Source organism: Suillus clintonianus (genome assembly GCF_016758775.1).
Source record: "Suillus clintonianus strain FC179 chromosome Unknown DEU56scaffold_144, whole genome shotgun sequence".
Taxonomy (NCBI): Eukaryota; Fungi; Basidiomycota; class Agaricomycetes; order Boletales; family Suillaceae; genus Suillus; species Suillus clintonianus.
The window spans coordinates 90,766-105,644 of record NW_024539368.1 but is presented as its reverse complement, the minus strand read 5'-3'; the positions used below and the strand labels follow the sequence as shown (position 1 = coordinate 105,644).

At 48.0% G+C, this 14,879-nt stretch overlaps 5 protein-coding genes across 5 annotated transcripts; 3 read left to right on the top strand and 2 right to left on the bottom strand.

Annotated features, from left to right (window-relative positions):
* Positions 1-956: 956 nt before the first annotated feature.
* On the top strand, positions 957-1,583 carry DEU56DRAFT_918809 (uncharacterized protein; the record flags this gene model as incomplete). The annotated part of the gene is made up of 1 exon (XM_041358180.1): positions 957-1,583. The coding sequence occupies one exon, from the start codon at positions 957-959 to the stop codon at positions 1,581-1,583; it is 627 nt and encodes a 208-aa protein (XP_041202261.1).
* A 585-nt stretch (positions 1,584-2,168) lies between these two features.
* DEU56DRAFT_918808 (uncharacterized protein) lies at positions 2,169-5,026 on the top strand (the record flags this gene model as incomplete). The annotated part of the gene is made up of 3 exons (XM_041358179.1): positions 2,169-2,935; positions 3,012-3,645; positions 3,710-5,026. 3 exons carry the CDS (start codon positions 2,169-2,171, stop codon positions 5,024-5,026), a joined length of 2,718 nt encoding a protein of 905 aa, XP_041202260.1.
* Positions 5,027-6,919: 1,893 nt separating this feature from the next.
* DEU56DRAFT_761187 (uncharacterized protein) lies at positions 6,920-7,711 on the bottom strand (the record flags this gene model as incomplete). Its single annotated transcript, XM_041350510.1, has 3 exons — positions 6,920-7,130; positions 7,388-7,528; positions 7,584-7,711. The coding sequence occupies 3 exons, from the start codon at positions 7,709-7,711 to the stop codon at positions 6,920-6,922; spliced, it is 480 nt and encodes a 159-aa protein (XP_041202259.1).
* A 3,005-nt stretch (positions 7,712-10,716) lies between these two features.
* Positions 10,717-12,852, bottom strand: DEU56DRAFT_837844 (HAD hydrolase). The gene is made up of 13 exons (XM_041354856.1): positions 12,791-12,852; positions 12,640-12,726; positions 12,517-12,569; positions 12,367-12,452; positions 12,299-12,317; positions 12,182-12,250; positions 12,007-12,128; positions 11,894-11,947; positions 11,793-11,841; positions 11,491-11,739; positions 11,315-11,430; positions 11,239-11,252; positions 10,717-11,181 (listed from the first exon to the last, which is right to left on the bottom strand). The coding sequence occupies exons 2-13, from the start codon at positions 12,716-12,718 to the stop codon at positions 11,009-11,011; spliced, it is 1,083 nt and encodes a 360-aa protein (XP_041202258.1). The 5' UTR covers positions 12,719-12,726; positions 12,791-12,852; the 3' UTR covers positions 10,717-11,008.
* On the top strand, positions 12,853-14,442 carry DEU56DRAFT_865713 (uncharacterized protein). Its single transcript, XM_041355385.1, has 5 exons — positions 12,853-12,870; positions 12,924-13,418; positions 13,474-13,521; positions 13,574-13,925; positions 13,981-14,442. Exons 2-5 carry the CDS (start codon positions 12,997-12,999, stop codon positions 14,182-14,184), a joined length of 1,026 nt encoding a protein of 341 aa, XP_041202257.1. The 5' UTR covers positions 12,853-12,870; positions 12,924-12,996; the 3' UTR covers positions 14,185-14,442.
* The last annotated feature ends 437 nt before the right edge of the window (positions 14,443-14,879 follow it).

The window sequence follows — 14,879 nt, the reverse complement described above, 5'->3', positions numbered from 1 at the left end:
TTTTCATTGAAATGATACTTGACCACAGGCAGCACGCACAAGACATTAACTTTCAATCATGATAGAAGTGTCAGACATATCATCCGGGCGACAAGTAATCCATGCCAGCAGGAAACTATTGATGGGGGTCACGGTGGTATCAGCACTGTAGTCCCTGTCGATACATGCAATGTGGACAACCAACCAGCAGAAGCCGAATTCCCGAGTCTCAATTTCAATGGGGCGGAGATGGGAGCAGGGAAGTCAGGGAACAGCCATCAACTCGACGTGCTCGCGGACGTCCTAAAAAAGGTGTTAGACATACAGAAGTCAATGGTTGGTCGATCTCAAAGTCTCTGTCGAAGATGTTATAATATATTCTATTTCCAGCGCCCAGGACACATGTAATCCACGAAGTTTCTTCAAACATCATCCAACTACAAAATGAGGATGATGCACACAATAAGAAAGTGAGATGTAAGCATTGACCGTCAAGGTACCATGGTTGTGTGAGCAGGCTGAACCATTTATTTGTATATCAGGGAGATCACAGTCGATCGGAGGAACGCTTGATCATGACTATAGACCCACGCCCCCCCGCAACACGAGTTCAGGACACACTCGCCTGAAGCGCCTGCACCTACATTGGCTGCACTTACTGAGCAGGAAATCGCCTGTGAGTGGAGTTCAGAGTATAAAATGATAGACCTGGAGTCACTCATGCTACCAACTAACAGCTCGTGCAATGGCGCAGCCGGGTGTCTGGCTGTCTGTGCTGCATAGCTGGACGACCCTTGGATTAAACGAGTGGCTCGAAGCAGCAGTCGCAATTTTTACTTGTCCATGTGTGGTATGAGATGCTGGGCAGAACACACATGAGATATGTGGACTGGAATGCAGTGAGGGCAAAAAATCGAGGATGAAGAACTGGAGCACTTCCGGCGGAACCATTTTGTGCCCCATGACGGCAATGTGCCATGGCCCCTGTCGGATTCATAGTGCATCATTCCAACCATTTCTTCGTGGTCATATTCGACTATGAGCGACGCATGGCGCACGTCTTGGGTCGCCATATTTCTGCGGATTCAATGGATGTAGACGGAGAGGATCCACATGACTGGAACGATTGGAGAGGTCCGGAATATTGGAGGAAAATCGGAGCCCTTCATGGATGGAGCACAGGAGATGTCTCAGACGTGTCCATCAACCCAATGGACTGGGAGCAAAATGGGGTCGACTGTGGTCCCATCGCTTGCTCCGTGCTGGCGCAATGTCTGAAGCTGGGTTTGGATGAGCAGGGCAACTTACCCGACTTTGAGATCCAATGCGGTCACAAACTGCGGGTTCACATGCTGCGCGCTATTGCTGCGCATGTCAAGCTCTGTTGCAGCAACTCCCTGATGCTCCTAGACAGCCCACGAGATGATTGGAAAAACGACGAGCTACCACCCGACGAGGACATCATCAATTCGATCCAGAATGGGCGATACCAGGCTGATTGCCTGAAGGTCCTGCGGAGGCTGACTGTTGTGAGCGCCACCTGCTCCATGTGTCAACGCCCCATCGTCCATCAAGATGGAGAGCATTGCCTCGTACAGTGGTGAAGAATGGAGATAGCACCCAATGCTGAGCAAGATGGTCCAGATGCAGGATCAAGTGAGGATGATGACGCCACGAATATGGTACATGCAATTGGCAAGGCGCACCTTGACAAGCTGTTCAAAGCAAACAAACACCCTCGCTGGATCTCGGAATCGCAATTCAATAGTCCCTCGTGCCATTGGAACACACCTTCAACTCAGAGCCAGAATTACCCATCGGTCGTCCATGATACCGAGGACTCTCAACGCACTGGCTAGCCTGCCACAACATCTCGGAGGCGATTGAAAAACTGGTATCTTGGAAGCAACAGACGATTTCCACGTCCCAACCGCACCAATTCCATTGGCTGCATACGGAGGTAGGAGATGGCTGCCAGACGACCATGGATTCGATGAATATGAGGGCGGACCTACCATTGAGAGGATGCTGACTCCTAGGGATATCCATACGACGATGACATTCCCTGCTGGGGGGGATGCCGATCTCCACCGCTTGGTTAGACTGGGTCGATTGCGGCTATCGAATCACACCAAGTTCATTCCACATTTTCTATCAATGCGACCCCACAGCAACCATGGACCCACATCATGCCTATCGGCACAACAGACTCCCATGATCCTTCGGACCAAGTTCCTGATCGTGTGACAGGTGCATATAGCCTGAAGCGACGGGGAACTGATCACGACGAACAGTGCACATACATCACTGATGTAGAAATACTCTCCGCATCTGAGCTCGTCGAATCCGCCCAATATGATCCCCCACTGCAGGATGAATGCAGGTTCGGACACAATGCCTTTGTGCGGGGCTGCACCAGTCATCGGTATGGCGATGGTCCTGCCTTATATGTTGATCTCGGAACGAGATGCTGTTCACTCTCAGAAGACGAGATAGAGATCTCAGTGGACATAGACCAGCATCATATGGACAACAAAGGTGTTCCGATGCAAAGGGTCTGTTGGTGTCTACATCGTTCCGCCTTTCCAACGAAACCAGGCATATACAAGCACAATCACACCTATGTAGAGATCACCATACCGCAGTCGGAAGAGGATGCAAATTCACCCGGTGGGAGGACTGAATGGCTCTCCAAACGATTTCCCATGTCTGCCATCCCTCATGTCTGTATGGGCCGCATATCATCAGCATCATCGACACTCAATCTATACATCGCGTTCCCAAGGATGATTCATCAGCACCCAACGAACGGTCGGAGAATCACTCTGATGCCAAAGGAGGTCTTGGACATATTCTGGGATAGGGTACTGCTTCCATCGATTGGACAGTGCACCGACGTCAGCTGGGAGCCCTACCTGAAACACACATTGGAGGAAGCACGTTACAAAGGCCAGAGGTGCGGACGGAGAAGGGGCGGATGGGGACCTCCTAAAACCATCCCCCTCTCAGACGATGACTTTTGTGACGTGCAGAAACGCATGGAAGCTCGCATACGTGATGGAGGACCCTGAGCTCAGCATGTATGGGTCGTCTTTCTTTATTCTGGAAGGAAAGGGAATCAAGCTGCTCACGAAGGATGGCCAGAGGGGGCGTTTCTCAGGACCAGAAGAGGCCCTGCGTCGCAACCTGCCTGACCTTGACTGGCAATATATGATGAACAGGAGGCATGGCGAACTGCTGGTAGATGTGGGTGTCTCATTCACGCCCCACTCTCCAAATGTCCCACTCGTAGGGGTGTGGCGCTTAGATGCACTGGAAGCATCATTTGGAGCGGGAGGCTACAAAAGAGGGGAGATACATCATCACAACACGCTGTCTAGATATGGGGCGCTGCAGGCCGAGATGCAACAGGAGAGATCTCAGCAGACGCACATCGCATTCAGGAGCACCTACAACCTGTACTATGAGTCGATTCGAACAAACAGCAACCAAGCGAATTTCGCATCCGACAGCGACGCCTATAAGCTGTCCCCATCATATATGGCTGAATGCACCGAAATCGCCAAGGTCGTCGAGGGTTGCAAGGAGAAAACATATGGTGTCAGGGATGAGTATAGGGTGAGCGGACATGCAGCCAGAATCATCCTGGAAAATGTGGAAGAAAAGGTCAGTGACACACGCTCCAATCATCGTCGACTATAGAATGACTTGGGCGATTCTCGTCATGCAGGCCAGAGAATACCTGAAATCAGATCCAGTCCTGTGGATTCCATCCAAGATCTGGTTCGAGCTTCTGAGGAGACGGGTGCGGGAGATTCAGAGGACCCAGATATCCATTGTCAGAAAGAATCCACCGAATCTTGGCGTTCTCACTGGAGTGCTCAACCACATGCTTCGCTCTACAACATCAACTCCTATCATCTACGACTCTCACATCCGTGAATCTCTTGCCCTACTCGAGTACAGAAACATCCTCGAAACTGCAGGAATGTTTTTCTTACACGACTTCGACATCAATAGCGACACCTGCCTGACTGAGGTGCAGCAAATCGATGACGTGCATGTACTGGCCCTCATGGGAGTCAATGCAAAGGCTCAAAGGGACCGGGCAGTGAGCAGAACTAATGTATGGCAAAGCACCGAGTCTGAACTGGAGGACTATCCTCTTGGTCGCACACCAACATGGACTCGACTCAAGGCAGCCATGTCAAACTCGCCTGCAATGATCATGAGACCCTGGGTGTGGTCACCCAGATTGTCCAACACTCAACTCTCCGTCGGACGTTCGGTGGTCATGTTCACTAGGCACATGTGGCTGATGCTCACACCCGAAATCTTCAAGGGCATCAGACCTCACCCAAACTCGCTTCAAGAGGCCATGAAGTGCTGGACAATCACCAGCATCGATGACACTCTCGCTGCAGTCGCATTTGAAGCATGCAATGCCGGGCTGAATGATAGTACGGGCGTCACTCCTGGTCGCATGGGTCCGAAGTCGAGGCCCTTCCTTGACAGGTGCACTCTGTTCTTTCCCGACCCTGATGCCGCCCATAAGGACAATACTCAGTGGTCTGGGCTTTGGGAGGGCGATGGATACATTGCAGAATTTCACAGGACGATGAAGGCGATGGATGAGGATCAGCAACAGTTGCTGAAACAGGGATTACGTGAGGTATTTTCGGAACTTCACTGCCTTCCTGCTAGCGGAGCAAGAGTGTGGACGCAAAAGAACGAATCAATTGTGTTCACGACCAATCCAATATTCTACAAGATCGATTGTATTGGAAGGGGAGGAGAGAGTCAGAAGAGGGCCCCAAAAGCACGTCGAACGATGAAGCTGATCAAGGGTAAACGCATATTTGCAGCCGACCTCATGGACTCACAACCCTTCGACACTGATGGCAATCTGCGGAGAAAGACAGAGAGACAGAAGCGGCGGGAACTTCAGAAGAAAATGACCATGGCCAGGAAAAACAAGAGAGTCCCCCCTCCCACACGTCCACGGAGACCATTTCCCATGACCCAACTAGAAGATATTGTGGAATGAGCGATGGATGTAGATGTACTGTATTAATCAATTTTGTGAATAGCACCTTGGCGCCACCATTGCATGAACTTGGGAACGCAAAACTGCCATGCAAGTGCTCATATACCAGATGAACCTCAATGGCAGCTAATGCCTTCATTCTTTGGCTTGATGTATAATGTAATGCGGGCAACGGGAAGACTAGGATTTAATTTATCATCTGACATCAGGCATTTATTCACATTTGTGAGACACATTACAAAGGACTATGAGGTACAAAAGATGTGATATTGCCACAGTGCAAGACATAGTCGCACGCGCGAGGTTTTTTTATGCAAATGCAGCATCCACATACTCTTTTACGAGTTCAACCACTGTATATTGTGAACAAACTCCATGATGTCATTATGAGATCTTCTCTAGTCCATACCTCCACAACTGTAAATACCTGGTCAGCCACCTTGATCTGAAACTCAATGCGAGCTGAGGTTGGTTGACCACATCAGATGTACCCCACAATTCTTATCATTACATTCCTCTACCAATAGGTCTTTTGACTTGCTAGTAGCAGATCAAACATATGTTTCATGATGATAGAACACAGTTCTGTCAAGCGTAGCTACCTAGGGACAGCATTTAACTTATGGACAGGCAATCATTCCTGGAGTCGCTTCTCTTGTAGTCTACATCAACAACCGCTGCCAACTCAACGAAGATGTGAATGTCACCAATAACATATTGGATACATTTACATCATCATTCATTGGTTGATTGCTAATGTAGACTGTGTTGGAGTTTCTCGGTCAAATCATAATGACATTACAACGAGGCACATTTACGAAGGCAAAGCCAGCCAAGAAGCAAAAGTCAGTCAAATCTAAGACTGGGACAACCTTTGTGTGTGAACAAAGGTCATCTGAGTCTTAGACCTGACTGACTTTCGCTTCTTGGATCACTTTGCCCTTGTAAGTGAACCTATTCATAATCCCATCAGGATTTGACCGATGTTGTTGGAATGATGCAAACAAGGTCAATAAATAGTTGCCTGGGTTGAGGGTTGGATTGGGCAGAGGGTTACACTGGGCAGAGGGTCGGATTGGGTAGAGGGCTTTGCAGGGCTGAGGGTTGGATTGGGCTGAGGTTTTCGCATTGGGTTAGTAACTGATGCTTAGCCGCCTGGTTTGAGGTTGTATTGGGCCCAGGGCATGATTGGATGGAGATTGAATTTGGCAAAGGGTTTCCATGGGCTGAGGGCTGCATGTAGCTGCGGGCTGATGGTCAGTAATGGTGATGATATTGGTGTTCTGTGGAGCAATGTGGCTGTTGGTTGGCATAGGGTACAGATCATCAGAGCATTATGGCATATCAGTGTCTGATTTATTGTCAGGTTCATGCAGTCTATCCATCAATTTCTCAAGAACAACTCATCCACATGACAGTCGGCTATGTGTTGGCCCATGATAAAAGTAGGTACACTTATCTTGCCATTGCACACAGAAAGGTTGTCCGAGTCTTAGATTTGACTGACTTTGGCTTCTTGGCTGGCTTTGCCTTTGTAAGTGTCCCTTGCCATAATGTAATTACAATGTCATTGATGTTGTTGCAATGATGCAAGCAAGGTCAAGAAAAAGTCGCTTGGGTTGAGGGTTGTATCAGGCGGGGTCGGGAGTTGGCATGAGTGGGGACACATAGAAAATACCATGACCTACCCAACGAAGTATATTTGAAAATGAAGATAGTTGCAGGATAGTCCAAATCCCAGTAATGACTGTACATCGTCTGTTCTTCTTGGTCCGGTGATTCTTCCCCAAGGCTTAGCAAAATCTTAATGATAGAAAGTGAGGCATGGGACGAATTGATACACACCTAACCTGGTGAGTACGACCCTTTTTCAAGCGTTCATCTACCATCCCTTCACCCAAACGACTCGGAAGAATGTTGTGATCCTCCTTTTCTGGCTTTGACTTCTTGAACCTCCTTCTTCATGACCCCATCACAATTTTTGCACGTCTTCGCATATATTCGGTGTCTAGCTAGTCCCTGATCCTCCTCATAATTGAAGAGATTTGCCTCAGTAGCATCCCTCAAGGATGATACTACTAGCACGCCTCTCGAGGTATATATCCTTGTGACCCCCCAGAGTTCACATTCCTATTTCCTCGCCCCAAGTTCGCTCTGAGGGCTATTTGGGTGGCAAGGTCCAGGTTTTGCCAGCCAAGAAGCGAAAGTCAGTCAAATCTGAGGGCTTTTCCCATTCATGGGCTCTGATAGAGGTGGCCAAGATTTTCGCTCTGAGGGGTATTTGGGTAGCAAGATCTTGGTCCCTCCTTTCATGGGGGAAACAGCTCTGATAGAGGTGGCCAGGAATTTCGCTTTTGTTACCTTTTCACTTTCTTGTTGGCTCTGGGGGCAATTTGGGTAGCAAGGTCCTGGTTTACCCCCTTCATGTGGGATTCATCCCTGATAGAGGTGACCATGATTTTCGCTCTGAGGGGTATTTGGGTAGCAAGATCTTGGTCCCTCCTTTCATGTGGGAAACAGCTCTGATAGAGATGGCCAGGAATTTCGCTTTTTTTACCTTTTCACTTTCTTGTTGGCTCTGGGGGCAATTTGGGTAGCAAGGTCCTGGTTTCCCCCCTTCATGTGGGATTCATCTCTGATAGAGGTGACCATGATTTTCGCTCTGAGGGCTATTTGGGTGGCCATGTCCAGGTTTTGCAAGCCAAGAAGTGAAAGTCGGTCAAATCTAAGGGTTTTTCCCCTTCATGGGCACTGATTGTAGCTAGAGTGTTAGAAGAAGCTCCGGACACCGCTTTACAAACTAACCAGTGAATTGGATATCCTTGAACATTAACTTTCTTCCTGCGGTTCCATCAGAGATGCAGTCAAATTCCACTGTATCATCCATTGCCCAAGGGCAACTTATTCATATGACAGTCAGCCACATGTTGGCCCACATGGCCTTGCCAGCCAAGAAGTGAAAGTTGGTCAAATCTAAGTGCTCCTTCCCTTCATGCAGGATTCACCTTTGATAGAGGTGGCCAACACTTTTTATTTTCGCTTCTTTTAACTTTTAACTTTCTTGTTGGCTCTGGGGACAATTTGAGTGGCAAGGCTCTGGTTTTCCTCCTTCATGCGGGATTCATCTCTGATAGAGGTGACCAGGATTTTCGCTCTGAGGGCTATTTGAGTGGCAAGGTCCAGGTTTTGCCAGCCAAGAAGTGAAAGTCAGTCAAATCTGAGGACTCCTCCCCTTCATGGGGGATTCATCTCTGATAGAGGTGGCCAACTTCTACTTATATTTTCGCTTTCATGGAGTTATGAAGAGAGACATTTATGAAGCCAAAGCCAGCCAAGAAGCGAACATCGGTCAAATCTAAGGACTCTGCCAGATTTCCCTCTAAAATAAAGTTCAAAAGTTGGCTGCCCCTGTCATGCAAGTCAATACCAGACAAGAAGCAAAAGTCAGTCAAATCTCAGGACTTGGACAAGTCTTGTTTGTGTGAAATCCACCAAAGCCAAGAAGATCGTAAAAAAGCGAAAATATACATGTACAAGATGGCCACCTCTATCAGAGGTGAACAGCTTGGTCCCTGCTGTGCATTTCTGCATAACACCTCTGCAATTCACAATTTTGGCGTTTCATAAGGCAGATACAGGCAGGATCTAACACTCTGAACCTCGGAAACAAATCAGCAAGATTTATTTGCTGGTGCATCACAGTGGCATTGAGTGGTGAGCAGGCCCCCTCTGAGAGGACCGCATTCTTGCTTATGTAAGCAGCAGCAGCACCACACTCTCCTAAGATCGATTTTTACAGCCTTCATATGACTTGGGTAGGATAAGGTAGGACTTGATTTCGAGGTTATTGAGCAATACAAAGACCATGGTCATGCCAGATTTGCACGAAGAAATCAATTCTCAAAGTTGACCACCCAGGTCATGCTGGCCCCCCACACATCGATTTTAACAGCCTTGATATGACCTGCTTGACTTCAGGCATGACTCATTTTAGAGGTTATTGGACCATACAACATGTTGGTCATGCCAGATTTCCCTCTTAAAATCATATTCCAAATTTGACTACAACCCCTGTCATGCCCCTCCCCCCCACCCAAAGATTGATTTTTTCAGCCTTCATACGGCTTGCTTGGCTGTATCTAGGACTCTTTCTAGAGGTTATTGGACCATCTGAATACATTTGTGAAGCCATAATTGCACAATAAAATCAAATTCCAAAGTTGACCCCCTAGGCCATGCTGGCCCCCCCACACATCGATTTTTACAGCCTTCATGTGACTTGCCTGGCATCATGTAGGACTTGATTTCGAGGTTATTGAACACTACGAAAAGGATTGTCGAGCCAGAATTGCACAAAGAAATCAAATGCTGAAGTTGACCCCCTAGGCCATGCTGGCCCCCCGACACATCGATTTTTACAGCCTTCATGTGACTTGCCTGGCATCATGTAGGACTTGATTCCGAGGTTACTGAACACTCCGAAAAGGATGGTCGAGCCAGAATTGCACGAAGAAATCAAATGCTGGAGTTGACCCCCTAGGGCATGCAGGCCTCCCCCACATATTGATTTTTACAGCCTTCATATGACTCGCAAGGGTTGATGTAGGACTTGTTTCCGAGGTTATTGAACACTCTGAAAAGGATGGTCGAGCCAGATTTGCATGAGAAAATCAAATTCCGAAGTTGACCACCAAGGCCATGCTCCCCCACCCAAAGATTGATTTTTTCAGCCTCCATATGGCTTGCTTGGCTTTAGCTAGGACTCGTTCTTGAGGTTATTTGACCATACAAACACGTTGGTCGAGCCAGATTTCCCTCTAAAAATCATGTTCCAAAGTTGGCTGCCCCTGTCATCCTCCCCCCACCCAAAGATCGATTTTTTCAGCCTTCATATGGCTTGCTTGGCTTTAGCTAGGACTCGTTCTTGAGGTTATTTGACCATCTGAAGACGCTGGTCGAGCCGGATTTTGCTCTAAAAATCATGTTCCAAAGTTGGCCACCAAGGCCATGCTCCCCCACCCAAAGATCGATTTTTCTAGACTTCATATGACTAGCCTGTCCTTCAGAAGCATTTTTCCTGGGGGTTATTGAGCCCTCTGAACACGATGGTCATGCCAGAATTGCCTGGAAAAATCGTGTTCTTGAGATATACAGGGTCCTCCCCCTCCTCCTGACCTCCTATATGTCACTATCCCGGTATTCCGCATCAATACCGATACTGAAAACATCTCTCCTAGGGTATTCGAGGCCTCTGAATCGATTGGGAATGGTCCCAGACCTTCCGGAGGTCGGCATTCATGTGATATGGGAGGTAGGCTCAAATATCAGTATTTTGGACATATCTCCACAACCGAACCGCCGATTTTCTTAATTGTTGGCTCGTATCCATCCCAGAAGTACCCTCCATGATATGTACCAGCCCACCAAAAGATATTTTTTTACAAGTTTGAAACCTATTTCTGTTTTGACCCTATAAATATCAGTATTTTGGACATATCTCCACAACCGAACCGCCGTTTTTCTTAATTGTTGGCTCATATCCATCCCAGAGGTACCCTCCATGATATGTACCAGCCCACCAAAAGATATTTTTTTACAAGTTTGAAACCTATTTCTGTTTTGACCCTATAAGTAAGATATATATACCGGATCAATGTTAATAGCCAAACACATATAATCACAACGCGGTGTCCAATCAACACGGATCACGCGTATGACGCAATCAACACGGATCACACGTATGACGCGTTAATCGTATGAGCGTAAGCAGCATGCTTACAGCATAGCAGATCAGACATAATTGCAGGGGTTTTCTAGACCATCCTAGAACGTCTCTAGTCTAAGTCATGTATGGGATCATTGCCACTACTCACTGGCCCTACAGAACGCTGCACGTAACACCGTCTTGGTGTCGACGCTGATGTGCAAGGAATATCACATCTACCGCGTTGTGCAAATCATGCGAATACCCAGATCGATCATCTACGAGCAGAGTTCTTGTTCTAACGCCCAGCGAACTGCCTCCGCAACATCCTCTGCTTGGTGAGTTGGTTGATGATTTGGAGGTCCACGACGGGGATCATATACACCTGTGTGAACTAAAATTGATTTCCAACCTGCAGCATTGGCACCTGCTATATCAGATTCTGGGTTGTCTACGGGGACAATAAAAGTGAGGGTACGATCGAGAGCAGGCACACTGAAATATGTACCTCCAACCATATACCTGTGGAGGGATTATGCGGTCGTTAGCTAATCGTGAGGGAATAAGCACCAGATTGTACGCACAGTGAAGGTTTGGGTGCACCCTGTAAGCGATGCTTCAGCATCATCTCGGCGAACTTGTACGTTGCCTCAGTTGGTTTGCCAAATTGGACATAAGGATAAGTGGACCCTGTCAATGACTGCGAAACAGGCGTATCAGATTGTTCTCGATGGGATTTGGCGGTGAATGACAGACTCGCCTCAAAAACAGCCTGGAAGGCAACTCTGAATGCTCCTTGGCCCATACGGGGAGCCTCAAAATCTGACTGCCATATTAAATCGGGATTGCAAAATACTAGGTCGACAGGCTTTCGTGTATGATTGGATTCATGAGAACCCCCAATAATACCCTGGATCACATCGCACATGATTTGGATGTCGAGAGCCCAATTTCTAGGATCATGGAAGACGAAGATGGCGCCAAATTGGGTCCTTGAGAAGTCGGTAGGCTAAGTGATCATGTTTGTGTAAGCCGTTCGCTTGAGCGAGTGAAAAATCTAACCCTGGCAGATGCTCTTTCTTCTTGTGTGAGATCGTGGAAAGGCCATATCCTGAGAAAATAACAAAATCGAGTCAAAACTATGAGAGGAGCTAATAACTTACGATGGGTTCCAAGCGAGAATATCGAGGGTAGTATAGACTTTCTGGAAGCCGTATCTACGTTGAATTGAGATTCTATCAGCAGGATTCAAATGCAAGCTACAAGAATTATGTACCCTTCCGCGACCCTTCGAAGGGTATCGCCCTTGCCTCCAAGGACCAAGACCGGTACGTCAGCGTAGTTGTGTACAACAGATTTCAGAACAGTGTGAGCCTGTATAAATTGGTCGGGATGAATCTGTCCAAACTCGTCAGTAAAACTCAGGAATCAGGGCAACTTGGAAGCAACACCTGTGCGTCAAGCTGCGAGCTCAATTTGCGACATCGTTCCTCTTCGCTTACGCCGCCGCCGTTGGTAAGCTGAAACAATTGAATGCTTACATCACGGAAGGACATGCAATCATTTACCAGAATAAAGGGTATCTTGCTTTCAGCGAGTCAGTAGCTGGATGATAAACAGCAGGAAAAACACGTACAGACCGAATTTATTGTTGCCATCAAGGATGGACAACGCCTCTCTAGCAGCAGGCAGAGGGTTCTTTCCACGAATGAGAACACCATCCTGGGAAGAGTACAAGATGCAGTAAGTTCTTGAACAATATCATAACATCATGTCCAAACCATACAATGTCAAATGCAAATGCCAGCTGCGAGCGAGGCTTAATTACGTTTCCCGGTCCTATTTCAAAACGCGTAAACCGTTGGACCGAATTCTCAATTGACAATTTTGGCAGCCGCTGCCAGCTCACCAGTCAAGTAACGTGCAATTTGCTTGACCGTCGCCCTGTGGCCATATTTTTGAGCAATGATGTGTCGAGGAACTAACATGCCGCGGCCTGAAAAATCGTGAGCGGTAAGAGTAAGCAGCGGCTCAGCTGTGGTGCAGTTTGTGAAACTAGCCTGGTCAGTGACTTAGTGCAAGTCAGCGCGGTGAACAACTGGTGGAGGGCGTGGATTCTGTTAATCTTTGAATCACGTGACTGACAGTCTAAGAGGACGGGAACGTGTACCGCGCCGGCTTCATTGAACTCACCACATACATTGACGAAGGCCAACGAACAACTAACTGGATTACCAGCGGACGTGTTTCGTATGATCGCAGCTCCATGCTTCCCTCACCAGTCTCATCCAACCGACGAGGAACCTCCCAGCACCTTCGCACATTCTCCTCGTCCGACCTCAAACGTGCTCTCAGCCTCCTACGCGCACGATCAAGGTTCACAAACCTAAGCATCATTATTCTCGGAGGATGCTTCTGTGTTTCATTCTTATACAACCTCGCTTTCATATTCTCCTCTTCTTCACCTTCACTGGTAGCTTACACGCCCCCTCAGAGCATCCTCTCAATCATTGCTCGTAATTCAACTCTGGAAAACTTATCTCACCTTGTCATCGTTCCAGGCCACGCAATTTGGACTGGGACACAGCCTGACCAGGTGCTGGACGAGGACCGGTGGACGTTGGAGGAATACCAGCGAGGGGGAGGTAGTTATAGGATTTCTGCGTTCGTAGAACACATCAGACGAGGGTATGTCTTCCGACCCAAAATTCTACCACGAAATCACGCAACTGATAAACTTTAGAGTAGAAATAACGCTACAGGACGATACGTCCCTACTCATTTTCAGCGGGCAGGTACTCAACCCAGGAACACAAGTCAGTCTCGCTAACCCTCTTTTTCAGAGGTCAAACTAGACTGCAGTCGACCACAACAGAAGCAGAATCTTACATGCGTCTAGCAAAAAGTCTAGGTCTCTTCCACCCCGACTCAGAACAAACGCACCGCGAGCCCTATTTCCTTCGTGCAACAACAGAGACCTACGCTCTCGATTCATACCAAAACTTTTTATTCTCGCTGGCTCGTTTTCACGAAATAACAGGCCGGTACCCCCTACAGGTCACCATCGTAGGCTACGAAATGAAGCGCCGTCGTTTCGAAGAGCTTCACCGCACAGCCGTTCGATTCCCCGCTCATCAGTTCGAATACGTTGGCATCGAGCCCACTGCCAGCGAGGAGGCCGCTCGTATCGGCGAAGTAAGCACTTTCATCTTCTCCTGCGATTTTATGCCGTATTAAACTAGAAATATAGGTTAAGAACGGATACGCACCGTATAAGCTTGATTTGTATGGCTGCCATGATTTTCTACTTGCCAAGCGACTCGCGCGGAACCCGTTTTTGCGATTTCATTCGTATCATACGTCGGCGCCGGAATTGAGGGGGTTGTTGGAGTGGTGTCCTGATGATGCGAGGATGGTGTATGATGGGCCGTTGCCTTGGGACATTTATGAATGATACATCATTGGTTTTGGGAGACCTGTGGGTCAATTGTATCCGAGAGCTACTGGGGGACTTGCGCCGAAATCTTATTGCTCAGAACGTCATCACCCAGCTGGTCATGTCAGCTAAAACGTCGGTGCAATGTTGGACTGCAACGATACTTCCCCCCCAATTATCGTCTTCGTTTCAACTACGAGAGCAAGGACTTCAGCGATCACAAGAACTAGAGAATTTGAAGGCTCTGTTATGCTATTAATGACATTGACTGTGAATTGTTTCTACGCTCCGCCATCAACAGCAGGATCCGAACTGTTGCTAGTAGTACGGTACCTGCATCGCAGCACACGTAGCCTGACAGTCGCAGACTCGTCGACGCACATCGCCTCCAACACTACACCTGCATCACCACAAACACCGCCTTTGCAGAGACTTGCAGTCACCATACCGAATCTAGATGATCTGTAACGAGAAACTGACAGTCATTTGCCTTGAAGTCATGTCCCGCTAGTATTCGTGAGGGTCGGAAAGCAATCGTGTCAACTGACGGATCTGAGGAGGCCCATGAACGGCTGTACGTGTGTCCGGTCTTCCATCACAATTTCTGGTTGGAATGTCCACTGTCAAGCTCGACTTGCTTCAACACACCTGCAGACCAAAACTTAGGCCATACCACCATGTATTCATTTTTGGCGGAGTGGAAGCAGTGATAT